This window comes from Chroicocephalus ridibundus, chromosome 2 (assembly GCF_963924245.1).
Source record: "Chroicocephalus ridibundus chromosome 2, bChrRid1.1, whole genome shotgun sequence".
Taxonomy (NCBI): Eukaryota; Metazoa; Chordata; class Aves; order Charadriiformes; family Laridae; genus Chroicocephalus; species Chroicocephalus ridibundus.
The window spans coordinates 39,745,850-39,762,826 of NC_086285.1; the positions used below are offsets into that span (position 1 = coordinate 39,745,850).

Genomic DNA, 16,977 nt, shown 5'->3' on the forward strand with positions numbered 1-16,977 from the left:
AATAGGACACTGAGGCCTTAATGAGCCTGACAACCGTCATTCTGTTGGAGACAAGAGCGTAAGGAGCGGAATAGTGCTCGAGCTTCTTTCCCGGGAAGTTGGTGGTTTATTTTTGCCCCCTTCAGCTGGTAAGATATCTTGTACTCTGCCTAAGATGCTTTGGAGGAAAGCTGAATAATTAGTAATTATTCTATCTTTTAATATATACCTTCAATAAATGACAGATTACATATTGGATTTAGTTTGATATCTTAGCAAAATTTTTCTTCCCCTGTATCTTCCCTCTAAAAAATACTTCTATCTTGTTTTGCTAAGAGTACAATAAATAAATGCTGGGCAGTCTGATTTCACAGACTGCTGCCGAAATCTTAAGAAAGATTCTTGAGATCTAACGTTAACTTTCTTACACACTGAAAAGACGATATACTTTATTTGTCGTCATGAAAGAAATCTTTGTGCCCGAGAGGAATGAAGAAAGCAGCTGTAAGGATGCAGATTTCTGCAAAAAACTGATACAGAAACAAAGAGAATTTTTTTTTCTTAATCCATAAAAGTGTAAACATTGGTACTGAATGAAATTGTGCAGAAGGCAGTCAGAGTGCAGAAGTGATGAATTTTTCACTTTCAAAGGTGACGTGCATCAAGAAGATGAGGGAAATCAGACTTTACACTGGCAGCCTACTAATGGGACGTGCACAAAGACAGTTCAAAACCAGCAGCACAAATTCTGCTATCTGCCAAAGATCTGAGTACTGCAAAGATCACTGTGTACGGCTTCATCTCAAACACTTTATCCACTACACTGTGGATATCTGCTGTATATTATAACCATACATATACATATGCTCTTCTGAAAGAGCAAGAGGCTCACGTTCGTTTTAGTATAGACGAGTATATCAGAAACTGTATGCTAGTAATATGTAACATAAAATTTATGAATTTATACATTTTATTCATGTGAATCTTTTCAGGCTGTAACAGCAGACTCTCGTTTTTAAACGAAACCCATCACATAACTATTATATATTGGGTGAGGGTGGTGCTTTAAGGATTAACAGTGATTAATCTGCAGAAATCCCAAGAAAAAAGTCTTACAGATGAAACTGCATGACAGTTTACTAGGTTATTATATAAAATATTACTGTTTCCCTCAAAAGTGTACTTCATTATGAAAGATGTCTGTGCAGAATACCAAGCAAAGGTATTCTAAAGAGCACAAACATATGCAGTTACCTGAGCTCCTGTATAACTTTAGCAAAGTAGTAGGATAGTATTAGCAAAGAGTAAAGGAACTTGTTTCTACTTTTGGTTACCAACTCTTTCCTTCATCCTTTTTGTCAGGTAAGAAGAAACTTGAAATTACAGTTTAGTCCCCAAAATGTAGGTTGTTATTAACTACACAGTGTTTGGAAAATTTTATTACAGAGATTTATTCCCTGTATTTGCAAAGCGAGCATCTCACCTTTGGATCTCGGAGAAAAAGTGCTCTTAGGATAAGGGAGTGAACATCTCCAATAGGTGGATAATGCATCAGAAGTCCCAGACAGGTCTGATAATTACTTGAAATCACTACAATGAAAAAAAAAAGTTAAATATTACTATCTTATCTTATATTATCTTATATCCAATATCATTGAGGGTAACGCTAAACCTACCACTGACTTTATGTCATAGACGGTTATGTTAGCTCCAGATTTAGATGCCTAAATTTAGCTCTCTATAGCTGCGCACCTCAAGCCTGTCTGAGTCAGTGGAGGTCAGGGGAACGCAGTCAGTGGAGTCTGAAGAACTAGTCGCACGCTCCAAAATGGACGCTGACTTCTCAGACACTCATCTGCAGACACCTAAATTTAACTATGATTATTTGTGAGACAAATTTTACCTTCGGTCCTGCCTTTATGATAACTTTTCCCAACTCTGACAATTCTTTGCTGAAATAGCATTTATGTTGTTCTTACGTACATAGACACATACAGGCCTACATCATGTAAAATGATGTCAACAACTCCTTGTTTTCCCATAAATCAGAAACTATTCATGAAATGCTCTGGAAAAAGGCAAGATTTTAATTTCATAAATACTTAAAAATATAATATACCATTAACTTTATTAGATTTTTTTACTTAGGAAATTTTCAGCATGCTTTGCTAAAGTTTATCATTTTGTTATAACTGTGCTTGATTTTATCTGAATCTATGTAAGTATATTCTATGGTTCTTTGCTTGTCATTGTCATCTTCTGTTTTGGTTTGGGTTTTGTTGTTTCTCCCCCTCCCCCCAGATCAATCTAATTATGAGTGCAATTATTAAAGACATCTTTTCAGGCAGGTCTATGTAAACTACTTCATTTCTTTTGCACCATCTAAATCCAGGCAATCCATCTGCCGCAGCTGTCAGAGTAATGCCTGTTAATGACGCTTGCACTCTGCAACATAAAGACAGCCTCCAACAATAGAAATTGTAAATAAATTTTTAACAAACTTTGCTATTCCGAGAACTTTAGCTGTAGTGACAAATACTTGTAGTTAATCAGGCCTCTACACTAGAAAGGATCACTGCAAACACAAAGTTATTTTTAATCAATAAAAGACAAAATTAAGGACTGTTTTGCGGACAGAAAGATTTAAATGTTTTAGTTTTTTCTTTCATGTGAATAAGCCTCATCTCCTCCTGTACCTTTCCTCCCTCAACGTGAGGATTATGGGGAAAAGATGCAGGACTGGGCAAAATGAATAATTATAATCTGTGTAGGGAACCACTTTATCATCTTCATTTCCGTTGCTGATCCGACAGCTTGTAATTTCATACATCTGCTTTCATTTGTAAAGCACTCACTTATCCTACTCATTCTTTATCTGTTCTGCCCATTCTTTTTCCTACCCTTTGTTTTTCTTGTTCATATTCAGGTACCTGTTTTTTCTTCTTGAAGTCACAAAGCTGGCATAATGAACACAATACAATGGTCTCCATCAGAGTTCTTTCAGAGGAGTAGAATACGAGCACCACACAGTACATACCCAATCCAACTCTCATATGCAGATGAAATTTAAGATACTGTACCACAGTTATGATCATGATGCCTTTTTACCAAAGCAAATAAAAATACTGAAAATTGACAGTAAATTCTAAGTACGTTTATAAATGATAGGCAGTAAGACCAAAACAGTTCTCCTTTGAACAGATCAGTATGTGTTCTATTCTGCGATGTAAAATGGATTAAAATTATCCTTTCTTTATTTTTCCTGGAAGAGTTTTGCTGTCTCACAGATACAGAGAAAAGTAAATATTAACAAAGCTAATTTATTTTAATGGTGCAGACTTGACCCCTGACAAAAAATTATATTTTCAACTACATTTACTCTAATTTTTAATTTTTTGAAATGTATAATAGTGAAGCAATTGAATAATGGAAAAAAAAAATCAAATATTTGGGCAATGACCTGTGTCCCCTCTGATCCGTACAAGTTAAATTTTAAAACGAAACCTTACCATCCAAAGAAAGTTAAAAGAATTCCAACACATTAATGAGGAAGGCCTGGTAACTTTTATATTTGTTTTATTTTTAGGGTTTCCCCCACATATTCAGCTATCCCTGTTTCATGTAGAAACCTTTACAGAAGACATCGTTGCCAGTGCTCTATTTGCTGGGGAACCTTGGGTTAGAGGGGTTACTTTGCTGAAACACCTCTTGGTACCCTTTGTTTCGGAGGGACCTGTATGCTGCCCATGAGCCGGCAATGTGCGCTCGCAGCGCAGAAAGCCAACTGTGTCTTGGGCTTCTTGAAAAGAAGTTTGGCCAGCAGGTTCAGGAGGGCCACAAAGATGATCAAAGGGCTGGAGCACCTCTCCTATGAGGACACGCTGAGAGAGTTGAGGTTGTTCAGCCTGGAGAAGAGAAGGCTCCGGGGAGACCTTACAGCGTCCTTTCAGTGTATTAAGGGGACTATAAGAGATACAGACAAAGACTTTTTAGTAGGGCATGTAGTGACAGGACAAGGGGCAATGGTTTTAAACTGAAAGAGGGTAGAATTAGATTGGAAATAAGGACGAAATTCTTTAATATGAGGGTGGTGACACACTGGAACAGGTTGCCCAGAGAAGCTGTGGATGCCCCATCCCTGGAAGTGTTCAATGTCAGGCTGGCTGGGGCTTCGAGCCACCTGATCTTGTGAAACATGTCCCTGCCCGTGGCAGGGGATTGGACTAAATGATCCTTGAACTCTCTTCCAACCCAAACCATTCCATGATTCTTTTCTCTTCAGGACAAAATGTATGATATCCAACAGAGTGGCAGTTTTCTTAAAAATGATAGAGAAAATAGCAGCAAAAGAGAAAAAAAGCACCTTCTCTGAATATGCTTATCAGAGTTAAAAGGATTTCTAAGAATCAACTGTAGGATAAAGTTTCTGGAAGGAGATTCTGTGCAATACAAATTTATCCAGTCTCAGCCATAGCTGGATGGCGCTGAAGTTCAATGGGGAAATACCTTACACTATGAGCAGATGCCTTGTAATAAGCTTGGTGCTTCTCTACCTGTGCTCTTCCTTCACTAATTCGCTTGGCAAGAGTCACATCTGGATCCAACTTTTATTGCGAGCAAGTTTTCGCTTCTCCAAAGAATGGTATTGGTATTTCTAGAGAAAGGAGTAGAGAAATTCCTCTACATACAGAAAGCAATCTTACTGCCTCTTTTGATTGATATTTGTTATACAGTGCCCAGAGAAACATCAAATTCCTTTCTCCCTTCTGCTTTAGATGAGATTGACTTTGCTCTGTTGGTCCAATAACCATTCCTAGATGCAAGCAGCAATAATAGTATTGGAAAACACGTGAACTAACTCTACGTGTCCTCAGCCAAGTTCTTATTTTCTGCCACATGTAATTTCTTAAGAGTTTGATGCCACCAATTCTGTATCTAGATGACTTCCAAACCCAGGGAAGGTGGGACTATTTCCCCCTGCTGCTTTACGCATGGCAATGTTCTCTTTAGTAGGGCCTAAACTGAGTTAAACATAGATAATACGAACACCTTGCACTATAACAAAAATAACAAATCAGCTCCTCTAAGAAGAGGCTGTGGCTCCTTTATTTCCCTCAAAATATCCAGAGCACTTTTAGATAAGAACAAATATATCCTAACAATGGCCATAGCTAGTCTTCAAGTGGAAACACGATAAAAATATACTTATTCTAACAGCGATCAGTCAAAATTAGCTCCTGGTGCAATAATGACATTAGTTTACTATGCAAAATATAGACAGGTCTTTCAGGTTTGTTCATTTTCGCCCTTCTTGAAGGCAAGGGAAGTACATAAAAGATACATAATTTTGCACCGCACCCTCCCCTCCATTCTGATTTCATCAACAACTGCGGATGTATCCACACTGGTGAAAAAGAAGTAACATATTCATGCTTCTGAATTGACATATTTAAAAAAAAAGAGGTCATTTAGCATGATTTTTTCCAAGGAAATCAAGAAAATATTTCACTAAAACTCATAGATACTTTGGTACACCACAACTCTATACTTGGCTAGGAGGATTATCGCTCCATGGATAAAGCGCAGCTTGGATACAGATGTAAAACTGAACAGAGCAGTTTACAGAATGGCTTTGTACATGATTATGTATCTGTAATATCTAAAATGTATAAACAATAATCTAAGAATCTAAATGCACCCTTCTCCTTGAATAATATATTGTTTGAGTAACAGAGGATTTCCAAACTAAAATAAAAATAAAATGAAAAAATATACTAGAAATAATACTTTCTTAAAATCGTGTCCTTGAGAACATCATAATAAAACACAGAAAAAAAATCTATCAATTCCCAAACCAGCAACTTCTCCCCCGTCCCCAAATGTGTTGGTATAAAGGAATCTGCATAATTTTTAAACTTTCAAATGCTTTCAGTATTGTATTATTATCATTGCTTATGTTTGACATATTTATAACATAACATCTCAGGAGCTCTATTACTGTTTCTATTGCTTCAAAGTTTTTAAACTGAAAATTTCCAGATGGTTTATTTATAGATGATTAACATCATCGGGTGTTTTCTGAGCTACCATTTCCTTTCACCAAATAAGCAGAAGCTTTTAGAAACTTATTTTATTTCAAAGTGTTTTAAAAAATATTACAATAGAACTTCGAAGTCCATTCAAAGCTCAAATATTATCAGCAATAAAAAAATGAGGAACAATGGAAAACTCTTCTATTACAAATACATAAGAAAAGCTTTCTTTTATCAAATCAAGAACAGTGGAAATTGCTACAGTTTGAGCTTGACTTTGAAAATAAATACAGTATTTATGACTAGGTATTTTGTCTCACCATGCTATTATGCTTACAGTAACTAACTAGGTCCAACTATAGAACAAAAGTTACTTATTACAGAAACATTCTATGTATGAAATATTAGCTGTCCTGATGAGATGACTTTGCATCTCATTTGGGCAAATGTACTCCACTTCTTTAAAGCTATTTATTACTTTATTTACTAAGCCTGGGGATCTCGGAGAAAAGAGGGAGACTGATTTCCTACAGATGCCTAGAACACATTTTTAGATGACATTTTTAGTCACCTCATACCGATACTTATACATGAGCACCACAAAGCAAAAGAAAACAAACCCAGAACAACCTTCCTTCCCCCCAAAGGAAGCGGGTGCTTAAAAACACAGTTCTAAAGTGGTTTTTTTTAAAGGGGAACAATGACACAAAATAAAATAGTGATGTTAAGAAACATTTTTACATGCATCTGCTCTACATAGCTATACCAAAAATTTTAAGATTATTTCAGTTTACTGCACATAAACATGCCAGATTTAGATCGCAGAACATAATGACCTGGAATCAGATCATCCTGAAACAGCAGCATTAATTTTGAAACCTCTAAACTGGATTAAATGTCCACTTCTTTGAGAGGAATGTAAGGTAGCTCTATATACTGCATGTTTATTAAAAAGTAATTAAAAAACCACATGAAGGCAGGCAGTGGAACGACAGTACGTGTAAAGTACACACACGTTACATTTTCAAGATTGGGCCCTAAAATAGGAACCACAGATGTTGAAAACTTCATGTGTCCTAGAATACAAAATTGTGTCAAATATGTGACCTTGTTATAACCTAAAGCTTACAGATTGTATATAATTAACTCTGAACAGCATGCTACAGAATTTATATATTTAATGACAGACATGCGTCTTGCTGCAAAACACGTACTTTGTTGTGGCAAAGTTGTATACAGAATTTTTTGCAAAATAAGATGGGACAGAAATAAATGTCTCAATTAATCATTACATATCTTCCTCCTCCCATTCACAATTATATAAGCTCACAACATTTTTGTGATTTCTTATTTGTCCCAACTCAATGTATTTATCGGTCATCACTAAGCCGTAAGAATTCACCTTTGCACGTGTTTCAGGCATACTAAAATAAAATAAACTGAAATGACCATTTTTTAAAGATGCCACTCTTGCATAAAATAAACATATTTTGTAATTCTTACTCATCCCTGCGTTTACATTTCCTTCAAGATATATCTTCCAAAATTATGAGTCATTGTCTTATGCATTTTCACATTTCTCACGGCAGAACAGCAGAAAAATATGTCCAGTGTCGAAGGGAGGCTTTACTCAATTCGTCAGCTTGGTCAGAAGGTGGAGCTCTATACATACCTTGTCACTTACTGCACAGAAAATCCGCAACTCCATATAAATACACAGAACTACTCAGAAAACAAACCTGCATTTAACTCCCAGATACAATTTGGTTCATCAATACAGCAGACCGCGTCTGATAATAAATGGCTCCTCTTCTAGCATTTGGAACGATTTTCAGTACGCTAAAAAAGTCACAATGAAATCTAGCATTTCTGAAGTCCTCTTTCTCTGAAAAATAGGTTTGCACTCTTTTTAAAAGATTGTAAGACAGTTGATACTTACAGGCATCTCTAATATATAACAACATGGCTACAAAAATGTAGTCAACTAAATTCAGGGTGATACTGTCAGCAAATAGAGCATCCCAGACAACCAGAAGGTCCTGAAGTGGGAATTCACGTCCAAACAGGAGCCTTACCCATCGCCTGAAAAAAAAAAAAAAGAAAAGACGGGATTTGTATTTCTCTGTTTTGCCAAGTATGGTAAAGTCAGGATACATATCCCAGGATCAACTACAACAAAAAAAACATTTTACCGGAAAATTTTGCAAAGCGCAAAGATCTGCGATAACTGCTTAACAAACTGTATTTGTGGAAACGTTACTGCATCTACATTAAAGAAGTCATACATTACAGACTGTAGAAGCTTAACTGAGTAATATTATTATGTGGGTGAACCTCGAAGGACAAAACATATCAATCCTATATACCACATTTTTGAGCATTTAATGTGATAGTGATCTAAGATGAAAGGGAGAAAATGTTACACAAGAATAGCCTGGAACAGCAAAAACAGGTGGGTGAAGCCAGTGGTTTCTGAGAAGCCCTGAAAAGCCCAGTCAAGTGAAAGCCAGTTCAGGGGCAGATGCCAAACAGCAGTTAAAATGGACCATGTCCCTCTTACGTTAAGAGGCTTCCTCCCTGTCATTGAGGACAGTGTTTGCAGCTTCACGTAAAATACACTATGGATGCTATTTTGATCAAACCTAATTTAAATCTTTACCAGATTTAGTGATAATCTGCATGTAGACTGTACCGTTAATTCCTGTTCATATCTGTGCTGCTTTCCTACCTAGCAAAATGTGAAAATCTGTCTTATTAAATGCAATATCTGCTTGAGGCTGGAAGCTTGAGATGCAGTAGAAGAAAATTATTTCTTAAGATTTCTTATTTCCAGTCCTGGCTCTTACACTGATTTACTTGCTGACCTCAAGAAAGTTACTTCCCTTTCCTACTCTAGAACAGACCCGCTGGCTTTGTACCTTTTTATCTAAGGTTACATTTAAAAGAGCTAAAGAATAGTTAGTAACATTAATCCTGAAATAGTTATTACGAATCGGACTTAAAAATAATGAATTACATTTTTAGCTGGGATATGCAAATTACTACGCATGTGGAATCTGTTTATTCAGTGGCAAGAAAAGATTGATTGCAAATTTCTGCTAAGCAAATTAAGTCATTCTTTAAAACTCACAAAAATTTCTAAAAAGGCAACTAGAAATTTCATCAGGATTAGTTTCACTTGTAAGAATTCGCGTTTAACCACTTTTGTCCCAGAACTCATTGTTGATTTAAGGCATCTGTTTTTTTTTTTCCTGATTCCAGTAGTAAAAGTTCATTTCTAGACAAATTAATTCCAACACGTCAGTTGAGCACAAGCTTTTAAGATAGCAGCAATCTATACAAAAAGACCCTCTCTTGTAAAAGAAATTCAAAAGGACTGTTTTGTGAGTCAAGGATTTGTTCACTTAAACTCTTATTCCCCCCGCCACTGGAACCATATGTATAATTCGCATTCGCAAAAACATCCATGTTACAGATTTAGAGAATTTTTTCCCTTGCAAGACATGTTCCCTTTTAAAAGTGAAAATACATGATTTCAAAAGCATCATCTCATCCTTATATCAAACGTTTATGCTCTAAGTTCTTGTAACTTTTTATGTTAGCGTAGTAACTATAAAAGCCACAATATTAGCTATGACAAAACACAAGCTCCATGTCTTTCCTTCTCTGATCAAACCCCTTTGCCATAAGGACTTATGTTCAGGCCTCAGAAAGAGAAGTCAGAAAAAGTGTTAGCACAAAAGCAAAGCTTAGCTACTGCATTTAATACCACATCTCTTCTTTCTAAGGGATTTTACCATATAGTGGTGGCACATTACCCTGCAGTGCCTAGCCTACAGGAGACTATTATCCTACGGTGACACAAACATTACCCAAACTCTGCGTGAAGCTGATTACTTGCATTAACAACCCCTCCCACCTGTAAAACCACAACTTTCAAGTTAAGCAAACTGTTAGGCAAGAAATTTCAGCTAAGCTTGAAGCATTTGAGCTGACTTTGCTTGCTACTACCCAAATCTCATTCAGAAGCCTTGCTAAAAGTCTAATACACTTCAAGGGAAAAAATACACCACGGTGTAATGGGATTTGTTATTAGTCTTTTATTAGAAATCTCTTTTGCTTCTTTACTACTTCATTATGCAGTGTTAATCGTTTGTAGATGCAGGTTTATTCTGCTCAAGCAGAAGTCATTCCTTTTTTCCTCCTGCTTTTTATATTTTCTCCTGGGAAAATTAAATCTCAGTCCCCAGAGGTATCACGTTTCACAGATGTAGACTGCTGAAGAACAACTGGACTTCCTTTTGCAGCCATAATATTACCGTTAATTATTTGAACCTTCCTGTCTTAAAGGGAGCGAGCAATTCATACTGTTGTAAATGCATATATACTAACTGCTCTCTTATTTTCTTTGGCAGCATTTAGCTCACAGCATCTATAAAGCAAAGACCCTATTGCCTATGAACCATGCTGCCATATGGCAGGACTTCACCCGGCTTTTACATTCATAAAAAGGGATCTTAATTCCTTAAAGTAAGTGTCCACACTGAAAAGCTGTCTTTCAAACTAACACATTTTTATTGCTTTTACAAATATTTGCAGAGAATTTAAGACACACTTAATAATTGCATTGGACATGATAAACCTTTTTTTTTTTTCTTTGAGATGGCTGTCTGTGGTTTAATTATTGTTCTGTCCTGTTAATCTTGCCTTACATCTGTTACACCTGCAGACTGTGAGGCTCACAATAGCGTACCTTTTATCTCATGCAGTAATACAATAATTCATATTTTACCAGGCACACTCAGCAATCAAAATTTACAAAAAAAACCCCAACCAGATTCTTAAAAGCCACAATACAGCAAGGTACTACTACTTACATTGCAGAATATGTAACTGTATCTTCCACTTACAATTCCTATATAATTAATCCAATATTCTCAAGAGATCAGTAATTACTAGCAATAGATAATGACTCATTAATGACCTTACAATATAGGAAAAACAGGAGAAAACTGTGCTCTAGAAAAGCCATTAAACAAGGCAATGATCCAGCCTTACCAGTTTTAACTAAGACCACAACCATTTTGACTGAGATTTACAGGACAATTCTCCAAGCATCGATAAAATTAACTTATGTTATGTGTTACATATATTTAACTAGTTATCTTCTCTGTCTTCTTGGAAGGCAGAGAATTATTTTAAAAAAAATTAAATAAGCCTAAGAAATGGTTACAGACAAGGCAATACAAAGAGTTGAGGAGTGTTTATGAGGACAAAACACCACACTGAAATCTAAAGCATAAGAAAAATCATAAGGCCAGGAAAGGGAAAGCATGACTCTGAAGCTACTTCTATATGACTAAATCTAGGACCTACAACTTCTCAACAAGTTGCCTAAAAATTCTACTCTAAGAGCCTTTTTTCAGCCATTTATACTTTTGCTAAACTCAGTCTTCAGTACAATTTCCACTCCAAGCATCTGCTTAAGGCTTGATTCATTGATACGATTCATCAGAACAACCTTAAAAAAATTCTGCTCATGCTTAACTTATTTTTTCCCCAAGCATTTCATTAAGAAGGCCTAGAATCAAAACAACAAAGTCTCTGGTATTTCCTTTTTGCTGTGTATATTAAAAAAAAATAATTGATAATTCCTTGGTTGACCTAAACACAGCAGAGTGGAGATTTCCAGGGAGTTGGTTTTCTTTCTTCCTAACTCTTGCCACCAGCCCAATGGTGCATCTGCCATCCCATCCTTCACCCCAGCTGCACCCTCCTTCCAGCACGGGAAATGGGAAAGGTGCATCATCCACCAGCAACGGCACGTGCCACTTAGTGGATGTGATAGTAGAGATGCTGTTCATCCAGTTTCCAACGCTTGCAAGACTCACTAGCGGGAGTCTTGCAAAGAACGGGAGGGTCAGTGGGATTTTGCAGGATGTCACTTCATTTTCAGTGCAAGCTTTGATGCTTTTTTTTGTTAAAATAAGAAAATTATTTAAATGGACTGTTAAGTATTGAAAAGAACACCATCTTATCAAAACTAAGCACTCGGAAGCTGAGAAATGCCAAAATTAACATCAGTTGTTTACTGGCTGAGAAAATGATATGTAAGCTCTGTCTCTTTAAACTCTGTCATGAATTATGTTCAAGCAAACATTTGTAGCCAGTGCAATTTACTATGTAAAGTCATGGTCAATAATTTAGGAGAAAGGGTAGACAGACTTGAGCTGTGATCTGCTTGTTCAAAAATAAGATATGGAAAAAGGATGAGGAGCGGCATTTGTGTAACTCTTCCAAAAGAACTTAAAGCTATATGGAAGATAAAGAATTAAATAGTTCAATGCCAGGCAGTAAGCACTGCTCCGGGCAGACTTGATGCCTGCACTACCACTTCAGACATCTGTGTTTCTAACCTACGGACACCGGGTGGGCTGCAGTCAGAAGGCGGCCGCGCATCTCCCTGGCTGGCTGTCCTTCTGCAGAGGTAGCCAGCAGCAGGCAGGGCTATCACAGGGGCTACCGCTGCTGCAGGAGCGCTCGCCAACATTCGCATGGATGAGAAGAGCAACGATAGCTGCAAACATACAGCAAAAGCACCCTCAAAACAAGACATTTGATACTAGAAACTCTCCTGGATTTGGTAGTTGCCAGAGGCAATCAGAGGGAAACCAGGCAAGTTCAATCAGAGGATGTGTAAAGTAGTTTACTTTCTTTTAATGACATGGAGGAGACCTACCAAGACAAGCTTTAGCAACATTTCAGCTTAGACTTGTTACACAGTCCATTTCTCCAGTGTTCTGTCTCCTTTGTTAATAAATCTTGTTTTTATTAAGACTCCTGTGGCTTTATACAGTTCAGGGATTTTGTACGGAATGTCCTAAAGAGATTAATAAAACCTTTAAACGATACAAGACAGCAAAGGAAACGTGCCCAAAGTATAATCACAACTTGTTCTTTCAGCTACTCTTCAATAAGGGTCTTGTGGAAGGACAGTACTGCTCATGGTGCATGAGAAACCCTTAATGATCACAGATGAGAATAAAGGCAAAAAAGCTAAGTGTAACAATTGACAAAATGACATTTCTAAAATAAACAAAACCTTATTAAAATCCAATATTTTGTCAGAACAGAAAAAAGCATGTGAAATCCCAATAAAGCCAAAAAACTGTTACAAGTAGTTATGTGGGAAGCTCACCAGACTTTCAGGGATTTACAGAAACTTCTGATGTGTTCAATCTAAACGCTGAGAATTTTACAGACAGCAAACCCTCATATGCACACCACCCATAAAGGATGTACAGTGAGATATTGTTAGAGCATATGTTGCATTTTTTGCCTTATTCTACTTAACTTGTGAAGGGAATGAAAACAGACATCTTGCTAGAAGATCTGTTTACTTCAACCATAAATTCAAATGTTAATTCTGGATTTATTAGATAAAATTATGTGGCCTTTGTCATTTGAGAAGGCAGACAAGACGATCAGATTTTCCTTAGGCTGTAAAACATTTAAATATTACAGATTTCTACCACATTGTCTCCAGCAGTGTATGCTGATTGTAAAAAAGTGTGTGTGATAGGGAGAAAAAGAGCGTGTGCCAGCATCCAACAAATCATCCGGCTTCTCCTTAGACTTAGAGATAATAGAAAGTATATAAAAAAGATTCTTCTTAAGTGTGCGCATACACCTGCCTTACTGGTTTTAGTAATTTCAGGTCTTTATGCGGACTGTCATTCTGCTAGAGCACAACATACACGCCTTGGTGTGATGGTGATATCAGTGGGACAGTGCTGTCCTTGCACTCCCACGTGGGGCGTTCATTTCATCTGGCTTCTCCTGCGCAGGCTGCATGAAGATTTGGTGGATCATTGCACCAAATGCATGAACCACAGCTCTACTGCTCGGTGGATACAATGTAGTTTTGGGTTTTGTTTTGGTTTGTTTGTTTGTTTGTTTTTCCTCGTTCAAATTCTGTTAGCTTGTGGTCACATCCACTCATTTTTAAAGTTTTGCACAGTTACATTAAAAAACCCTCAACTTTAAAAACTATGATAAGATCCACAGGCCTTGCGCTTTGCAGCTTAGACACGGGGGGGCCATAAAGAGTAATTATATGCAAAGATAAAAATTATGGTGTTTGAAAAAAATACAAATAAAAACCAAACTACACATTTACATTATGGATTATATGGGTTTCAAACTCTACCATAGGTTTTTCTGTCAGAAAATAAAGATTTACAATTAAATAACAATGATAATGAACACTTGTTTATTAATATAAGTCTACCCAAATTTAGTCTAAGTGATGAACAAGAATCCAGTACACAGTATACTTGGTTGCTTTCTTTCCACTGGGGAAAATGGTTTTGATTTGTCCTATTGAAAATTCCTGCTGTTCGACATATCCTGAAGGTTTTTTGTATTAATGACTTTGTCATACACAGACTAGCATACCTCTTTAAAATAAATACCTTTAATTTTATTTATGCCAATAAATTACATGATATGAGCATCTAATTGTTATTTGGATTATTTCCTTTCCCATTTGGTTTTTTTAAGAGTACTCGCAAAGATTACTTGGTTTTGCATTTAAGAAAAAATCTTTCAATTTTTGGAAGGGTCTATGCATTTTCTTATTAAAGAAGGTTTTTCTTTCTAAAAATTAGTTCCTAATAATTATGTCCCCTCCTTACTATAATTTACCCGTCTTGGCAAAAGCACTTGCTGCTGTCTTAAGCCAGACCAATTGTAATACACTCACTTGCAGGAATGTGCTTAATGAAAAAGGTGCCATTGGATCTTCATAGCAGTAATGTTTAATATTTTTAGGAATGTACTACAATAAAACTATTTAACCCGTTAGCCTGCTTTGGTTAGGTTTTGGCATCAGGTTTTCCATGGCTGCCACTGTCACCTACTGCTGCTCCCCACCGATAGCCAAATTCTTGGGTAACTACTGTTGGGTGCCTTGGGCACGTTCACCAGAAGTGGTGGTGTCCCTGCCAGAGGGAAGATAATTTTCCTTCATGTTCTTGCTATGGTCTTGGTCCCTGATGTAGTTCTAGCCTGTTGCACTGTTCTTCGTGCAAGTTTATGGGAATCTACTTAATGCTGACATGAATGACGAATTTTGCTCCTTCATGCAGCCATTGCAGTGTACGCTCCTGCAACTTCACCCTACTGTCATATACAACCCAATGATAAGGAACTTCAAAACAACTTTTACAAGGAAGATCACTGGTGACCATACTCACTAAAACCTATCCCTGATTTTAAAATTCTCCTCAACATTTCTACTGTACCCCATAAGAAGGTTACATAGGACATGGAAAAGGCTGAAGAACTGAATGCCTTCTTCACCTCAGTCTTTACTAGCAACACTGGCTTTTAGGAATCCCAGGTCCCAGAGACGGGGGAAAAAGCTGGAGCAAGGAAGATGTACCCTTGGTGGAAGAGGATCGGGTTAGGGAATACTTCAGCAAGTTGGACATACTTAAATCCTGATGAGATGCACTCACGGGTGCCTCAGCACTGGCAGATGTCATTGGAAGGCCACTCTCAATAATCATTGATTGATCGTGGTGACTGGGATAACGTCCAAAGATTGGAGGGAAGAAAATATAACTCCTATCTTCAAGAAGGTTAAGGACGACCCAGGGAATTACAGGCCAGTCAGCCTCACCTTGATCCCTGTGTAGATGATGGAGCAGCTAATCCTTGAAACCACTGCCAAGCACATGAAGGACAAGAAAATTATCAGCATGGCTTCACCAGACGGAAGAAAAATGATACACAAATTCATACCAGCATAAAGAATACACACCAGAAAATCACCACAAGCAGCTCTCCCCTTCCCCCCTGCAAGCCACAATAACCCCATAACCAAAAATAAACCCCCTGCAATGACAAGCAGACTATTGGAGAAACTTGCCTAAAGACGTGGTGGTTTTCCATATTGGAATAATTAAATTCTGATCAGATGTTATTACAAAATTCTGGATAGATAACATGTAAGATTGGATCTGATTCAGAGATTATTTGATAAAGTCCTATAAAGGTAGGAATTCAGAGTAATTAAACCCATAAACTTGTATAATCTTTAGTTACTGCTCTGAGTTTGCAACTTATTTGATTGATCTTCTTAATGCAAAACTCCAATAATATGATGGGCTGAAAGAAGCTCTTAACCTGTATGTAATTGGTTCACCTTTTCTTTACCTAATGGATGAACTTTTGACTTTTTTCTCGGAGAGAATTCTAGTTTCTCTGCGTATTCAAATACTTTTTACTGACTTTTTTTAAAGTACAGAAGTTCTAGACATTTGTCAAGATTTTTAAAAAGGTGTTTCATGTTGACAACAAATACTGCAGATCAAAGTTGAGGCACCCATTTATTAAATGTTAGCCAGAATACAGAGGTAACAACATGAAGGGTCCAGCTGTTACACCGTGACTCATTTAGGAATTCTCAGGGCTAAACTGTGCTTTTATTCAATGGAAAAAGACTGAAGAATACTGCCATGTTTCTGCAAAACAACTAGATTTTAAACAGCTCAGACAATCCCCAGATTTAAAAAGCAAGGTTCAGTGTGATAAAATTATGGTGACAACTACAAGGGCCAGAAGGGGCTGCTAAGTTCTACTGGAAAAAACCTTTTGTAGTCAATGATAAAGACCCCTTATGTGCAAGGCATATGGGACTTCATTTCTGATACATATCTAAAACCCTAATTTAATGACCAATATCCGCGCTCAGAACAGAAAAATGTCAGACTTTGAAGGTGTGCCTCCTGAATTCTTACTGCTCTTTGCCTCTATGCGATTCAAACCCACAGTCCCAAATACTGATGATGCATGTGCATTTTGTTTTGAAAAGCACTGCAGAGTAGCAAAAACATTTTCTTTTTTTAACAAATATAATTACAGGTGAATGATTTTAAACACTGTTTGCTGCAATAAACCT

The 16,977-nt window shown here is 37.0% G+C and overlaps 1 protein-coding gene across 5 annotated transcripts in view; it reads right to left on the reverse strand.

Annotated features, from left to right (window-relative positions):
- The window catches only part of TBC1D5 (TBC1 domain family member 5), a 321,123-nt gene that overhangs the window by 76,415 nt on the left and 227,731 nt on the right, over nucleotides 1-16,977 (reverse strand). For all 5 annotated transcript variants that reach the window (XM_063325152.1, XM_063325151.1, XM_063325150.1 and 2 more), the window contains 2 exons: nucleotides 7,951-8,093; nucleotides 1,463-1,569 (listed from right to left, as the gene is read on the reverse strand). In XM_063325152.1, the coding sequence (XP_063181222.1) occupies nucleotides 1,463-1,569; nucleotides 7,951-8,093 (250 nt within the window). The remainder of the gene's footprint in view (nucleotides 1-1,462; nucleotides 1,570-7,950; nucleotides 8,094-16,977) is intronic.